Below are 16,638 nucleotides of genomic sequence, written 5' to 3'. Positions count from 1 at the left end.
AGAAACATGGTTAGCTGTCCAGACCACATGCTTTGTTCCTCATCAGACCTTTCATATGACAGTAGCTGAGTATATTCCTCTCCAGAGAGCGGTCATCTTGGCCATAGGAAAGACAGAGACAATTCTATAGCAGGTGGGGTTTAGCCTAGATGGACTGCCTTCATCTACCCTGGAGCTAGCCAGGGCATCATAACTCACAGTTTGTGTTGGTCTGGTGCTGCTCTGATTACAGATTCCTGGGGTGAAATCCTGGCCCAATTGCAGTAAATGGCAAAACTCCCACTGGCTTCACTAGGGTCAGGATTTCATCCTGAAAATGCTGTCATTGCTTACAGGAGTTAAACTCTCTGCTGCTACTGCCCTTCAAGAAACAGGCATCAGTTCTAAAGAAAGGGCCAGAAGAAGAAAACTGACCAGAGGCAAAAAATAGAGAGGGCTCATAGCATGTGTCAGTGTCCATCCTTTGTAAGATCATACCCACAGGTTCTACTCAATGATTACAGTACTGTGCCCCAGAAGGGCTGCAATCTTACGCATGCTGTAAAATCCATCATCTGCTCCATCCTGGCTGCAAGTTGACTGGGTGCGTCCGAGTCCAACGGAGAAGACTCGGTGCCTTCTGCTTCCTGAGCCTGAGCTCCTCTGGCCACCTTGTTTGGACGCTGGCCCTTGACATGAACAAAGGGAATTCCCAGCATTACCGTTCCCAAGGGACAGACAAACACAATGACAATAAAGTGAATTGGGTGAAATCAGTCACTTCATGGCATCCAGGCCTACCAATGGCGCCCCTCCTTCGCCCTAGGACTGGCTGCTGTACTCCTGTCTGGCCTAGGAACTCCTTCCTCATCAGTAGGCCGCTTCTGTAGCACTCACTCTGTGGTTAAGAGCCTGGAGTCCTCTGAGAGCCCACCACTCCCCTAACTGGCCACAGGCTCCCAAGAGAAGTACATTCGTCACACTCCTGCTCATAGGGTGACCAGATGTCCTGATTTATATGGACAGTCCCAATATTTGGGGCTTTATCTTACATAGGTGCCTATTATCCCCCACCCCCTGTGCCGATTTTTCACGGTTGCCATCTGGTCACCCTACTTGCTCACCAACCAAGCACACCCCCTTTCCTGCTGCAAGGACCCCTTTGTCATAGGCTGTGGGCCTTCAGAACAGCCCAGGCTGAGAGACCCCTTCACCTCCAGGCCCCAAGCTGGCTGTGGTCAGTCAGGACTGTGTGGTGGAGAGGAAAGCCCCTGGCCTCCAAGTTGGGCAGCCATACTCTTGGGCTCCAATGCTGGAGAGCTCAACCATAGCCCAAGGCTAAGAACCTCTTAGTTCTATGGACACATGAAGACCATGGAAACCTACACTGAAGGAGCAGCTGGAGATCCAGAGCCCAGCTGCCCTGAAGCTCACAGAAGAGAATGGATTTGTTGTTGTTACCTACATTGAGAGGCCTGATTTTTTCCCCCTGCCCAAGCTCTGAGGTGCTGTCTGAACCACGTTTCCCCTATGACACCCCCAGGCTGGCCCCTCACACTCCTATGCAATGGGAAATTAGCAGGGAGTGTGGGATGCGTGCCAGCCTCAGCCCAGTAACGACGCTGTGCTGGTGTCCTGTTACCTGCACTGACATATTCGACCACGGTTGGCAGGTAGCCACTGGTGCTCAGGTCCACCGGGACAAAGGCCGTGTACTTGCTGATGACATTGCAGACTTTGCTGGTTTGGACGGCATTTATCTGGTACCGCCTCCCAGTCCCTGTTGGGTGAGAGATGTCAGGTTACGATCCATGAGTATTGTGGGCTCAGACCCTCTCCCAGGACCTAGATCACAAAAGCCACCTATACTCCTTGACCTCCTCACTGGCACTCTCAGCAAAGACACCCAGGACTGAACTGACCGTGGGGACTGGCATATCCCTTTTCCCAGAGCTGTGGTCTCTCTGGGGCAGGATCAAGGCACAGTGGCATGGGGAAGCATGCGGAAATTTCTGTGGCTGCTGCAAGCCGTAGTCCTATTTGGTGGCTGACTAGATAGTGCCATTCTCCAGGGCCAGACACTGCATACTCCAGGGCCGTCATCCAGCACCCGAGCGCTGAAGTCAAGCAAAAAAGATAGTAAGCCCAATATTACAGCCCAGAGAGAAGCACTCCAGGTACTCGGCCAGTTTGGGGCTTCCTCCCAGGTGGGACAGAGCTGAGAACAGGGGAACGGCCTAGGGAAAGAAGGAGAGAGATTGCTTCGGTGCGAGGGGCCGTCCATTAGATTCTCCTACGCTGCTCATTCTCCCTCTTTCCTCTGGTTTAGTGCCTTGGAAACCCATTCTCGCTGTGTGCCCTCAAAGACCCCATCCCAGCTTGTATTCAAGAAGCAAGGCAGGCTGTCTGGAAGTGCTGATTCACCTTTAGGGAGACAGCCAGCTCTGACCGATGTGCTCAGTCAAGCTGCCAGCTCTTCTGTACCTTAATGTTGAGCCATTGGGTCTTAACTCAAGGATCCCAGTGATCTGAGGCACTGGGACCCTTTGGATTGCCCGATGTTTCTTTGCCACCGTAGCACAGATGGGATCACAGTCAGCGCTTGCTGGGGCTGGCACCAGTTGGTACCAGTGCCTTTCAAAAGCCTTTGAATGTTTTCGTATCCATCCGTACCGCACCACTAGAAAGTGATGTGCCACAATGCATTGCCGTAAAACACCCCCCTCTGAGCCCACCAACAAACCAAGCCACCGTGAAACAAACCATCCCCACTTGAGTCAACAGGCCAAGCCTAGAGGTGTCAAGCCTCACATGCTTCCAATTAGCAGCCCAACCCAGCTTCAGCTGTGCTCCTCTTATGGGGTGTGTACCCCACACAAGCGATGAAAAGGTTAATGTGGATCTGAGAGGCTAATACGCTACCTGGATGCAGTGGGGGGGAAGGGATGGCCCAGGCTTAATTAAAAATGAAGCCCAGCTGGGGAAGGAGCTGGGTGGTGACTATAAAGAAGGGAAATTAAGCTTAGAAGGGGGCTGCAGGGAGGAACTCTGCAATCACTCTCTGGGACTAGAGCAGCAATGCTCAGACCATGGCGGTTCAGGAGTCAAATTAGTGATAAGCCCAAAAGAGCCCCAGTCATGTGAGTTCATTGTTTCATTTACTATACGTTCTAGTCAGATTTAAACAGTATGACGGGAAATATTTTGCTTTTTATAGACATGTATATTATTCTCACGGCAAATAAGTTAATAACTTAGTGCAAGTTGATAACTTAATTGGTTAATAACATAGTAAAAGCACCCGGTGTTTTAATATCATGGGCTGCAAAGAGCCGCAGGAGACACGTTAAAGAGCGGTGTGGGGCCTGTGAGCTGCCATCTTGAGTATCACTGGGCGAGACCATGGAGAGGCTGGGAGGGTCAAGGAGGAAGCCCGGGGGAGGAGTTGACACTGGGATCCTCTTGTGATTAGACAAGTCTGGCAGGAGGCCAGGAGAGAGTAGGAGCAAGCTCTGGTGATGAGTCCTGATACCAGGGCAGGATCTGGATGTCTGGGAAGAGAGCCCTGGGAGGCATTTAACTGGGGAGGGGTGGAAGGTTAAGCCCAAGGAGAGCAGAAGTTGGGTTAAGTTGTACTTTTGGTTTGGGATGTCTGGGGGGATTCCAGGGGACAGCTGTGCGAGTCCTGGCCCTGAAAGAAGGGTGAACTTTGGGGGGCAGTGGGAGAGACCAGCTGCAGTCAGTACAAGCCCAGGGAGGCAGCAGCATGGTGTCTGACAGAGCAGCCTTTGACAGCTGATTATAGGGACCCTGGACTGGAACCCAGTGTAATGGGGGGGCCTGGGTTCCCCTGCTCATCACTGGGAAGGTGGTGTGCAGCCCTGGATGACACAGGATAAGGAGTTTTGAGACAAAAATGGATTTAAGGACCACAGGGCCTCCAGTCGAGGCAGAAAATCTTTTGTAAGCACCCTGAAGTTTTATTTGTTGGACTTTCTGATACCCAGCAGGGATGGGACTAAAGTGTGACCTGGTTGGGGGATGGAGTCACGAAAGGAGGCAGAGCTCACGGGACCAGAGTGACCAAGAATAGGGGGTGCTGGACAGAGAGGAGCAACTATGCCATGCCCAGCCACAACCCAGCGCACCCGCAGAGAATCCACTCTGCAGTAGCTGCCCATGCATACCCAGCTCCCATCTAAATAATAGCATCTTCTCCTCCTTTTCTCGTCAGCATGTGTGTCCCTTTCAAGGCTGGCTAGCAATTCTCTCCTTGTTTCTTAATGCATGCCTTTGATTTTACTTCTCCATGACATTTTCATCCCTGGGTTACTTCAAGAAAGGGATGAAGAGCGGAGAGATGCTACCAGCCTACAGTAGAGGACATTGCTAGCTGCAGAGCTCAGCATTGTACGCTGGCTCCTAATCCTGTGTCCCCCCAGCCCTCTCTCCCATCTCACTGTCTCTTATTCTACAGTGCCAAAGGCCGCCTCCTTATTAACTCCTGAGGGTTGAATTCATCTCTGGTGTAAGTCCTTTGAAATCAGTGGAAGTTACCCCAATGATGCCTTTTTGGTTCATATGTCTTTGGGAGAGTGTGTTTTCAGACCAATTCTGTGCCCATGCACGTCCCCAGAGTTCAATGGGTTTGAATCGGAGCAGAATTTGGCTCTCTAACTCCCACCGATGAATAGGCAAAGAAAAAATAACCCTCCCCAGCCACTGAAGCAACACCTGAAAATCAATCCGCAGCCGAACAGGCTCAGACCTGTCGGTTTCCTTTCCCAGCTCAGTTTTCCTTTCCCAGCCCATTCATTTTCATGGCAGAAGCCTTTGCACTTCTGGGCCAGGACTGGAGGCAGAAACAGTGACATTCAAAGAGGGGAACAAACAGTTCTCTGCACTTCTGTCTGTGCCAGAACTGGGAAATAGCAGAAATATCACAAGGGGACTTGTGATCAAGAGATCCCCAGCCCAGGAGGTTTGGCTAATTCACAGACTTGTTCAGAGACATGTCCAAACAGCTCCGCAAGGAGTGATAATCAGGGCTAGATTCCTAGTAGAGCCTAAACTTCTGGATCCTTCTTTGAACGGAACCGTTTGATGTTCCATTCAAAGCCAGGCCCTGAGAATTGGGACTCCATGGCGGAGGGGGCTGAACAGCAGGTGTTGTGTTTTGGTTCTCAAAAGGACTAAAAAGCATTTGATTTGGGCTCACGACTCAACGTGACTAACCCTCTAAAAATATAACTAGCCTCCCTATGTGGGAAGCAGGGGAGTGTGGGAAACGGTGAGAGGGCGAGGAGAAGGAGCGTGCTAACATGCAACAGGGATATTTAATGAGCAATTAGGTGAGCTGGAGAAAAGCGCAGAGGGCATGAGGCCAGCTTTGGGAGACTCTCCTCAGATCGTCACATGGAGCATCAACACGTGGCCACAGTGCATCTTCACCAGGTGACCTTGCGTTAACACGTGATAACACTGAGGGCCACATCCCCAGCTGCCGTAAATTGATGTGGTATAATTGAGGCTACTGCAGCTGCAATGGTTTACACCAGCTCTGGGAATCTGGCCCTCCATTCTCACTGAGGCTGGCTGGCAAGGACGCTGGCATTACCGTGTTCGATTTCACATTCCTTCTCGGCCAGCTGCTCGAAATCCCGGATGATGGACTTTGCCGCCAAGTGGTGGAAGGTCTCGTTCCACAGATCCCCTTCGCCATTCTCACAGCTCTCTCTGTCTTGGAACAGGGGCCGGATGTCAAAGGTGATTTCCCACTGGACAGGCTCATTACTCCTTAACCCCTTCACCACTGCCTTGCAGATGGCCCTGGGGGAGCGCGGGGACCACGTGGTGGAGCTGAGATCAAGCTCTTGGGGATCGCAGTCTGACGAAGTCTCTGTTTCAAAGGCAAAGGAAGGGTGCTGGGCAGATTCTGCAGGCAAGCAACAGGCACATAATGAATTAGCATCACAGTGAAGGGCAAGGCCACCTCCCATCCTCTGCTGTCACTGGTGTGCCAAGGAGCTTCCCAAATGAGGGATACTTTGACAACATACCAGAGTAGGAGTTAGAACCCAGGATTGACTGTCAGGACACTTTGGGTCAAATTCTGCTCCCAGTTACACCCACTGATGTCAGTGGGTTCCTGTATTTTGTATCTGACAGCAAATGACTCATGGTGTGACGTTGGGTAAGTGACCTAACTGCCTGGTGTCTCAGTTTCCCCCAGTGTTAAATGGGGATTATACCAGTTTCCCGGGTCTTTATGAGTCTTCATTCGTGTTTGTAAAGCACTTTTTGATCCTTGGATGAAAGACACGATAGCAGTGCAAATAGGGTTGCCAGGGTGTCCGGGTTTTGACCAGCATGCCAGGTTGAAAACGGACTCTGGTGGCTACAGTCAGCACCACTGACCGTGCCATTAAAAGTCCGGTTGGCGGTGCAGCAGAGCTAAGGCAGACTAGTCCCTACATGTCCTGGCACCGTGCTAAGCCCCGGAAGCAGCCAGCAAGTCCGGCTCCTAGGCGGGAGGGTTGAGGGGCTCCGCACGCTGCCCCAGCCCCGAGCACCGGCTCTGCACTCCCATTGGCTGGGAACCCCAGCCAGTGGGAGCTGGGGGGGGTGGGGCACTGCCTGCGGGCAAAAGCAGCGCGCAGAGCCTCCTGGCCCCCCCGCCTAGGAGCCGGACTTGCTGCTGGCCACTTCTGTGGTGCAGCGCGGTGCTATGACAGGCAGGGAGCCTGCCTTACTCCTGCTGCGCTACTGACTGGGAGCCACCTGAGGTAAACCCGCACCCTGACCCCGAGCCCCAACACCCTGCCCCAGCACTGAGCCCCCCCCAACCCGGAGCCTCCTCCTGCACCCAAAACCATGCATGCCCGCACCCCCAGCCCAGAGCCCGTACCCCCTCCTGCACCCAAACCCCCTGCCTCAATCTGCAGCCCGCTTCCACACTCCGAATCCCTCGGTCCCACCCCCCAGCCTGAAGCCCCCTCTTGTACCCCAAATCGCTCATCCCTAGCCCCACCCCAGAGCCTGCACCCCCGGCCAGGGCCCTCACCCCCTCCTGCACCCCAAACCCCTGCCCCCACCCAGTAAAAGTGAGGGAGGGTGGGGGAGAGCGAGCCACCAAGGGAGGGGGAATGTAGTGAGAGGTGGGCAGGGACTCAGGGAAGGGGTGGGGAGAGGGTGTTTGGTTTTGTGCTGTTAGAAAGTTGGCCACCCTAAGTGCAAAACAATAAGTAATAATTAACAACATGAAGGAGGGGGATGTCTCTTCTGGAAACTACCTATCCCAGCATGCAATGTTCCATCTTCATACAAGTGACCGGGCGTCTTTGCAGACTGCAAAAGAGGAGAGTGGTTGAAGGTTGCAGTGTACAGCCCCCACGGGGCTGCATCAGGCCAAGTGCAGTCGCAGGCCTGGCCGTTCATGGGGGAGCATTAGCCGCTTTGCAATGCATGCTGGGATACTTGGAGATGCAGAAAGGGGCCAGAACATTGCCAAGGGTGAGTGACGCTCGTCGGGTGCTTTAAAATAAACTGCTGTTCCTGGAGAACAAATGTAAAAGGTGTCACCAACCTTTAATGGGAACAGTGACACACCTTTCATCCACCTCCCTGGTGTCAGAATTGCCAATTCTGGTTGGACATATTCCTGGAGTTTTCATCGCACAATATGATCTTTAATTAAAGATTACTCCCATTCCTGGAGCCTCCCCAGGACAATCCTGGAGGGCTGGCAACCTGGAGATCACTGCCAACAAACACACCGCCCTGGGTGTCTACGACACCCCTAATAGAATGGCCACGCCACGGACGGCCTCCCACGCTGTCATCCCCTTTCTCGGGCCATCTCTCTGGAACCCACACAATGCTGGGCTCCCAAGAACAGGGTTACAACGGAAATGGTGGGCTGGCTGGGGTACATTGGCATGGCTCCATCAACCGTCAGTGGAATTATTACAGCTGCGGATCTGGTCCAGTGAGTGAAACAAAGTTTGGTTTACCCCACACATGCTGTGAAAGGGGTAATATGGGCTTGAGAAGCCAGTTAACCAGGCTGTGGGCACCAGGAGGCGGCGCCAGGCCTGATTAGGGATAAAGCCCAGCTGGAGGGGAGCTGGGGTTGTTTTTGCTGGGATTTTGTTTTCCCTCATAAAGCGCTGGGGCCTGGGAATGCCCAGCGGGAGAGAGGAGACCCTCTCTCTGGGAAGCAGCCTGAGGAAACAGAGCGGAGCAGCTACTCCAGGGGTGAGCTGGAAGCCTGCTTGGAGACCAGGGCCTTAAGTAACTGGAACCTGCCTAAAGCCCTGAGTTTGTCAGCCCAGACAGTGGGGTTGTTGAATGCCCAGGAGCCTGGACAAGGCATAGGGGCAAACGGTAGAGGATGAGACGTACTTGTGAAGAGGAGAAGGCCAGCTGAGCCCAGCCGGGCTGAAGGTTTGTTTTGTTTACATTTCTGCTGGACTTTAGTCAAGGATACTGTGGTCCCAAAAGGGGCTAGACTCTGTAAAATGGTCTGGCTGAAGGGCTAGGACCCTCTTCTGGCTGGAGTAGGCCAAAAGAAAGGGAGGGGGAACTGAGGCAAGAAGTGGTGCAATTCCATATTCAGCCAGGCGGGGGCGTGTTGGGGCAGCAGTTTTGCCCCTGGCCTCTTTAAGATTTGACCAACGTTTCCTAATTTACCAATACAGGCCGCAAGGTGCTCTGGTGGGAGGTGCACAGACAGACTGGTTAGAGTGCTCTTCATAGCAACCTGCTGGATGTCACTTACCCTGATCCCCAGGGCTCCGGCTGCCCGAGGAGGATCTCAGGACAGAGCTGGTCTCCGGCTGACCCAGGCACCTGCCTGGAGCCATGTGTTGGAGGCCATCCCGTGGCTGGGGAGCGTCCACGTCCTGACAAAACAGCAAAGAGGGCCTCCTGGCGCCGGTGCCTCGTATCCGTGTGGTGGCGACATAGGGGCTGGCGGTGAAAGGCTGTGAACAGGGAAAGGTCAGAGTGGGAGAGATGGGCATGGACAATGCATGGGAGTCTTGTTAGGAAAGACACGAGCACAACAACTGTTAGAGGGGTGTGTATGGCAACAGACCGCTGGAAAGAAGAGGTTTGTGTAGGAAATGGATGGATCGATAGGAAGGCGAGATCCCACCACCCACCCACCTGTGTTTGACCCATTCCCTTCCTGACCCAGCTATCTTATTGGCTTGTCAGACATGCAAAACCCTGACATGGGAAACGGCATCTGTTTACTGAACACAAGTGTTTCACCACCACCCCGCAAAGTTTCCCTGACAACCGACTGGGATTTATTTCTCAGTGCATGCCCCAGATGCATTCCCTTTGAGGCTGGAATGAGTCATCGAGGGAGTGCCTTCCCCTGACCAGTGGAAGGATCAATGTGAATTTCCACAGTCCGGCTCTTTTAATGACTTCACATGGAAATTAAGAGAAGGACAAAATAGGCAGGCTGGGGCTCAGCGACTTAGTTACGAAGGGAAAACTGAGCAGTGTGTTCCTCCTCCTTAAAATAGTCCCTTGGGGGTGGGCAGAAAGGGAGCGAAACAGATCCCTGTGTCAGCGCTTCAGTGTAGACTCTACCTACGCAGACGGGAGGGCTTCTCCTCCCAGGGTAGATGCTCCACGAGAGGCAGTAGCTAGGTTGGCAGAAGAATTCTTCCATTGACCTAGCGCTGTCTATGCTGGGGGGCTAGGTCGGCTTAACTATGCCCCTCCCGGGGGAGGGGGATTTTTCACGCCTCTGAGCAACATAGGTAAGCTGCTTTAATTTTCTAGTACAGACTAGGCCTTAGACAGCAGCATTCATACCTTTGTCCAGCATCTCTAAGGCTGGTCTCTGTATGGACACTATGTCCCTGGGAGCAGGAGAGACACAGAAATCCTAGTGTTGCAGAAAGACGCCCTGAAGGCCAATATCCTCTGATTACTCACAGACCAAGCTCAGGCAGTGGCAAGCTTTGCCCTGGCCTCTGGTGCAAATACCTCTGTCCTGACCTGGCAGGGCCCTCTCTAGGGGTTGGGTGGGGCATTCAGTTTCCATAACCCATTCAACCCTTGGCCTCTCTTCTAAAACTGCCCGCAAGAATGGAGGGGAGTGAGGGCAGAGCAGTTTGGAGGGTGGATTTTGGATGACGGACCTGTCTCCTGTGGATTGGATGCAGATCACCAAACTCAGTTCCAGCTTCCCACCGCTCCTCGATTGTCCAGAGCCCGCTCTGTCTGGGTCGGAGGGAATTCCCTTTCCCCCGCACTGGGCCTCTTGAGTCCCTGCCCACTACTTGCTTCTTTCCCATAAACATCCCTCTAGTACTGCCCCAGCCCTCGGAGGAGGGCTCACTGACTTGTCTAAGCCATGCCAGCCCCATGTAGGGAGACCTGCGATGAAGGGACACTCCCTCCCCCTTGTTCTCAGCTGAGTTTGGCGTCTCTTGATCCCTGAAAATGCCCCTAAGGAGGTAGAGCCTAAGCAAGGAGGCATCTGAGGTGAGCTCAGTGGAAAGTCTCTCTGTGGAAGCTACTGCCGGCACATTTCCGCATCCCCAGCCCCATGTTTCCGCTCGCGCTTTCCCCGCCTGAGCCTTTCTCCTTGGAGATCAGGGAAGCGTCTGGGAGTTTAAACCATCCATCTTGGCGCGCTGACCTTTCCTTTCCAGTTGCGGTGTGGGTATGGGCGGGAGGGGTGAAGAGCTCTACGTCCACGTCTCTGAAAATGTCAAGCTCCCCCCCAACCCATGTCCAATCTGCAGCCCTAGGCGGCTCTCACAATGTGAGAGATGCCGTAAAATAGGCAGCAATGTAAAACCAAGCAGAACACACACGTCTAACCCCCGGCTGTGTTCTGACGAGGGCCAGTTTCTCCTTGTCGTCTTCTAAACTCCATCATCCCCCACAATGCACAGAGACTGCGGCCTGGCCGACCCTAACGGTGCAGACACCGAATGGGGGAAGGACACAAATACCTCTCCAGCCCTACAGCACAGAAGGAATGAAGCATCCACCCTGGCATGTCTGTAATGAACCATCCCTTAGAAACGCCTGGACTTTGTGATGTTCAACAGACCAGCACCCAACATCTCCCCCTACCCCTGCGGGACTAATTCCTCTCCCCTGTGTTCTACTCATCTCTTCCCTCCACTCTCTTATTGTCTCTCTTTCACAGCCCTTCATCACCCCATTTTTCCTTCCCCATTCCCTTCCCTGCCAATCTCTGTAACCTTGTGGCAGATAAGAAGCCTATCCAAGACCTCAGATACCCTGTTCAGGGTTGTCATGGGAACGGGGATGCAGCAGCAGCTGTTCGTGTTCTGGTCTGCCCAGGCTTGCTGCAGACACTGATCTCGAAGGAGACCGTCTCAGTCATGTCAAACAGCAGAGTGAGCCATTCCAGCCCTTTGCCTGAAAATCGCCATGCTGATAACAGGGTCAAAGGGGACTGAATGCCTCTGATTCACAGCAAACCACGGAAATCACCCTTTCAGCTAACCTCACCTTTTCATTTCAGTTTATAAGGACCTCAGAAGGGAAGCGAGCAGCCTTCTTGTGGGCTGAATTTTGGACCCTTCCCACTCAGCATTCCCAGCATATTCCTGGCCTTCTCTTGTAAAAAGGCACTATCCCTGGAGCATGGGTGGCCGTAGGGGCCCACAAGCACTAGGAAGCTGTTTCAGCTGGCACAAGTTAGAGCAGCTTGGAGGCTGCTCTAGCTTGCACCAGGGGCTGAATTATCTTCCAGCTGTCTCTGGGATGGTGGGGGAGCAAAAATTTGACAAAGCCACCTCTATCCCCTGCCTCAGGTGCAGTGGGTGGAGATCAGGCACACCTGAATCTCTCTGGCCCAATGAAGTACCACCAGGGAATGAATTGGACCCACGGTCCTTAAGGTGTGGGAGTGGTCAGAATTATTGGGACATTGATGCAAACTCATTCTGGGGATAATGTTGCCCGTTGTATCTATGTGAAAAGAAAGAGCTGTGAATTAAAGCAAAATCTCTCTGGAAACTTGCTTGGAGCAGACTTTCCTCTCCAGCTCCTTTTGTACCCTATCTTTCATTTCCTTGGACCCGGTGTTGTATTAACAGGGGGTTTGCATCAAGATTAACTTTGTGTTCTGCTGTGAGGCACGCAGGCACTGCTGCAGATCTGAAGGGTTTAGATCATTTGGCCAAACTCCAGTGAAATATGAACCCAAGAAGAATTCAAAGGTATAACTAGGATCAAGCAAAGTTCAGGCCCCTCTGATGAAGGAGACAGTAGAGATGCTGACACAACACGTGAGCCCAGGCTATGAAAAGAAGTGGTGGACCCATCGTGTGCCCCCGCTGGAAATCTGGACAGGCTTTTTCTACCTGCTGGCCTTTATTTCTGGCGGAAAAGTTTTCTCCTTGGCACCACGTTGCAGCACAAAATGCGCATACGTGCACAAGTGCGCCCCAGGTCTGAGCCCCTCGAACCTGGGAGCTTTGCCTGCCACCGCAAGGCTGCCCCTGCACCTGACTTTGTGGGCATAGTCACCTGAGCGTGTTTTTAAGGGGGGCAGGAGAGCACTGTGTGACTATAGTGGTTGGTTTGGAGACAGGGCCTTGGGAGAGGAGGCATTGGACATGGCGCACTGAAGAGCATCCTACACCCCAGAGGTTGCACTGGGGCCTGGGAGCAATGCTGGAAGCCCCAGCTCTGGGGTGATGTGTCATAAATATAAAGGGAAGGGTAACCACTTTTCTGTATACAGTGCTATAAAATCCCTCCCGGCCAGAGGCAAAATCCTTTCACCTGTAAAGGGTTAAGAAGCTAAGGTAACCTCGCTGGCACCTGACCCAAAATGACCAATGAGGGGACAAGATAATTTCAAATCTGGAGAGGGGGAAACAAGGGTTCCGTCTGTCTGTGTGATGCTTTTGCAGGGAACAGATCAGAAATGCAAGCCTTCTAACTCCTGTTAAATTAGTAAGTAATCTAGCTAGAAAATGTGTTAGATTTTCTTTTGTTTAACGGCTGGTAAAATAAGCTGTGCTGGAGGGAATGTATATTCCTGTTTTTGTGTCTTTTTGTAACTTAAGGTTTTGCCTGGAGGGATTCTCTATGTTTAGAATCTGATTACCCTGTAAGGTATTTACCATCCTGATTTTACAGAGGTGATTCTTTTACCTTTTCTTTAACTAAAATTTTTCTTTTAAGAACCTGATTGATTTTTCATTGTTCTTAAGATCCAAGGGTTTGGGTCTGTGTTCACCTGTACCAATTGGTGAGGATTATTATCAAGCCTTCCCCAGGAAAGGGGGTGTAGAGCTTGGGGAAATATTTTGGGGGAAGACGTCTCCAAGTTGTCTCTTTCCCTGTTCTTTGTTTAAAATGCTTGGTGGTGGCTGCATACTGTTCAAGGACAAGGCAAAGTTTGTACCTTGGGGAAGTTTTTAATCTGCTCTGCTCCTTCCACTCACCATGCACCCAGCACGCTGAGATCATTCAAAAATCGGGCCACTGGTTCCCAGCCGATCTGAGTGCATTTGAAAACCTGGCCACAGTACAGGGACGCTAGTGTCCAGGGGAACTGCGGTGGCCCTGAGACTGCTCTGCTAGGTCCAGGGGGGAGAAGGGTAGGAAAGGCTCTTACCCTGCAGCTTCTGTGCTGGAGACACTGGGGATGGGGAGTCCCATTATAACTCCTGGATCTCCAGGCTCCAGTGCAAGAAAATAGCACGTCAGGCAGGAACTGCGCCATGTAACAGGACCTGCGGGCAGTGACGCTGCCATGTGCTCCTGAAAGAGCCTCTCCGAGCTAGAAAGCGAGGCCCACGCTGTGCTGGCATAAGGGGCAGCAGTGCGAGGATACCCTGGTGAGGCCCCTGCTGGTATATCCCACCGTCGAGGCCCAGCACCGGCCCTTACCTGGAAATCCGCTAACCATGGCTGTGGCTCCGGGCTGAGCTGGCACAGATCCTGTATGTGGGCTTTGCGAAGGGGATTCTTCCCCAGGGCTGCGCTCGGATCGCTGGCTGTGGGGACCCTCTTGAAAGGCTCGTGGCTGGCAATCTGATTGGTGCTGTACACCCTTCGCCTGGAGGAGGATTTAGGGTCCAGCCCTGTTCGAAGGAAGAGCTGATCAGCAGCGGGACCAGCCAATGCCAGTGAGGTCTTTAACATCACTTGTCTCAGGCAGCAGAGAATGGGAGGCCCCTTCCTCTAGAGGGCAGAGAGCCCCACTCAATCACTCTTACCGACTCCACAGAGAATCGCCCTGACTCTGCTGAGAAGATGGACCTTGGATGGGAGAGAGATAAACCGGGCAGGGGGAAGGACAATGAGAGACTTGTGCTTGAGAGCCCCCAGGGAAAAGAACCCTCCACACTGCTCATACGCAGGGGTGGCCCAGGCATGAAGGGGCCAAGCTTTGGAATACAGTACATGGACTTACGTTCATAGAGTAGCTTTCGTCCTGAAGGATCCCTATTCGAATCAGGGATCCCTGCACCCAGGACTGACATGCAGCCCTTCCTGGGATGGAACACAGCTGTGACACTGTTGGAATTTGACTGGGCCAACAGGATTAATACCCTTAGCCTTGAGAAAAGTGCCAGGGACTCGTTAATGTCCAAGAGGCCAGGACCTGGGTTTTACATCTGCCCCAGACTCCTCTCTCCTCACTGTTGAGTGTGACTTTGATACTTGGTGAGTGCTGGGACTGTTTTGCAAGTCTGAGGAATGTCTAGCCAAAGACTTGAACACCTCTGTCCTCTCCCATGCTTGGCAGGTAGGTAAACATCATTCGCCCCATTCTGCTGATGGGGAACGTGAGGCAGGGAAAGGCAAAGTGACTTGCACAAAGTCTCCAGCAAAGTCAGTGGCAGATCCAGGAAAAGAGAACCAAAGAGTCCTGATTCCCAGTCCCCTAGTCTAACCCCTCTCCCTCCTTTTGTGGAAGAAAGAGGGCCTGGCAGGTCTCCAGAGGAATACACTATTCAGGCTGCTGAGTAGTGGGATGGGATTCAATAAGATCCTACATCTGGGATTGGAATTTGGCCTCATCCAAACCTTGCAGAGGGTCACCAAGAGCCCGGGAAGCCTTTTAGTGCAGATGGTTTTGACTACGAGAGGGAGCGTAAACTTTGCAATAATAATCCCAGGGCCAAAGCCCAGGATGTGCTGCAAATCTCGGGGGATGCCTATTCTCAGTGGGTTCCCAGTTCGATTCCCAGACATCTTTGAATAAAGCAGCCAAGCCAAGTGGAGTCTCTGAGCTTTGTGTGATTTGTTGCCACTTCTCCAGAGACCCCTGTCACTTCACAGAGATACAGCTGAAGGGATGTTATCTGAAAGCAACAAACCAGTGGCTAAAGGCAATGATCAGGAAGAGGAGTGGGTGATGCTACTGGGTTTACAACAAGGAGAAACTGACCAGTATCTGGGTCAGATTCTCTCCTCGGTTCTTCGCCAACCACCAAGAGATCAGGGGTCTGCTCTGAAGGGAGCCCCCCTGTAGAGTCCTTGGGATAGCTCCAGCTGTCCAAGCTAGCTCCCTCTTCCTGGGAGTGAAAGAAAACGGAACTGCCTGACTCCTGGGAATGCATCATGCTGTAACGCCGTCTCTTGTCCTGGGAAAGAAAGGGAAAGAGAGGAATTGGGCTGAAATGCTGCATCCGCTCTGGCCTGCTGGATCTGGAAAGGGCTCAGGATGTGCATGGAATTGGCAGTCTTAGCAATTCATACATCCCCACCCCTCTTGATGAAGTGCCGGGATACCCCATGTCTAGTGCCCCTTCTCCCTATATCCCATTGACCCAGACCCCTTCTCCCTTCCCCCGCTGTCCCTGATCATAGAACTGGAAGGGACCTCGAGAGGTCATCTAGTCCAGTCCCCTGCACTCAAGGCAGGACTAATTATCTAGACCATCCCTGGCAGGTGTCTGTTCAAGCTGCTCTTAAAAATCCCCAATGATGGAGATTCCACCACCTCCCTAGGTGATTTACTCCAGTGCTTAACCACCCTGACAGTTAGGACGCTTTTCCTAATGTCCAACCTAAACTGCCCGTGCTGCAATTTAAGCCCATTGCGTCTTGTCCTAGCCTCCGAGGTTAAGAAGAACAATTCTTCTCCCTCTTCCTTGTAGCAACCTTTTATGTACTTGAAAACTGTTACCATGTCCCCTCTCAGTCTTCTCTTCTCCAGACTAAACAAACCCAATTTTTTCAATCTTCTCTCACAGGTCATGTTTTCTAGACCTTTAATCATTTTTGTTGCACTTCTCTGGACTTTCTCCAATTTGTCCACATCCTTCCTGAAATGTGGCGCCCAGAACTGGACACAATACTCCAATTGAAGCCTAATCAGCGTGGAGTAGAGTGGAAGAATTACTTCTCGTGTCTTGCTTGCAACACTCCTGCCTCACTCCTTCACATCCTTATGCCTCAGGCAATTACAGCTGGTGCTTTTCAAGACTGTTGGCTTGTGTTATGTTTGGGAAGGAGAGGAAGAGAACAAAGCACAGTGGGATCAAACAACCACCCCACCTTCCTCCTGCACCTCAGTGGTGCACAGTTGACCCGTGAATGGAAGTGGGGCGAGCCACTCAGCAAGACACCCTGTCTGGTGGCAGAGTTTTCTGTGCATGTGACGAGCATAATATCCAAAGAACGATT

At 52.4% G+C, this 16,638-nt stretch overlaps 1 protein-coding gene across 3 annotated transcripts in view; it reads right to left on the bottom strand.

Annotated features, from left to right (window-relative positions):
* The window catches only part of VWA5B1 (von Willebrand factor A domain containing 5B1), a 77,333-nt gene that overhangs the window by 13,213 nt on the left and 47,482 nt on the right, over window positions 1–16,638 (bottom strand). For all 3 annotated transcript variants that reach the window (XM_073316622.1, XM_073316624.1, XM_073316623.1), the window contains exons 13-18: window positions 15,398–15,593; window positions 13,891–14,084; window positions 8,759–8,963; window positions 5,597–5,914; window positions 1,622–1,759; window positions 534–668 (exon numbers count right to left, since the gene is read on the bottom strand). In XM_073316622.1, the coding sequence (XP_073172723.1) occupies window positions 534–668; window positions 1,622–1,759; window positions 5,597–5,914; window positions 8,759–8,963; window positions 13,891–14,084; window positions 15,398–15,593 (1,186 nt within the window). The remainder of the gene's footprint in view (window positions 1–533; window positions 669–1,621; window positions 1,760–5,596; window positions 5,915–8,758; window positions 8,964–13,890; window positions 14,085–15,397; window positions 15,594–16,638) is intronic.

The sequence above is a fragment of the Lepidochelys kempii genome, chromosome 18 (genome assembly GCF_965140265.1).
Source record: "Lepidochelys kempii isolate rLepKem1 chromosome 18, rLepKem1.hap2, whole genome shotgun sequence".
NCBI lineage: Eukaryota > Metazoa > Chordata > Testudines > Cheloniidae > Lepidochelys > Lepidochelys kempii.
The sequence above is the reverse complement of the archived record's forward strand: the minus strand, read 5'-3'. Positions and strand labels throughout refer to the sequence as shown.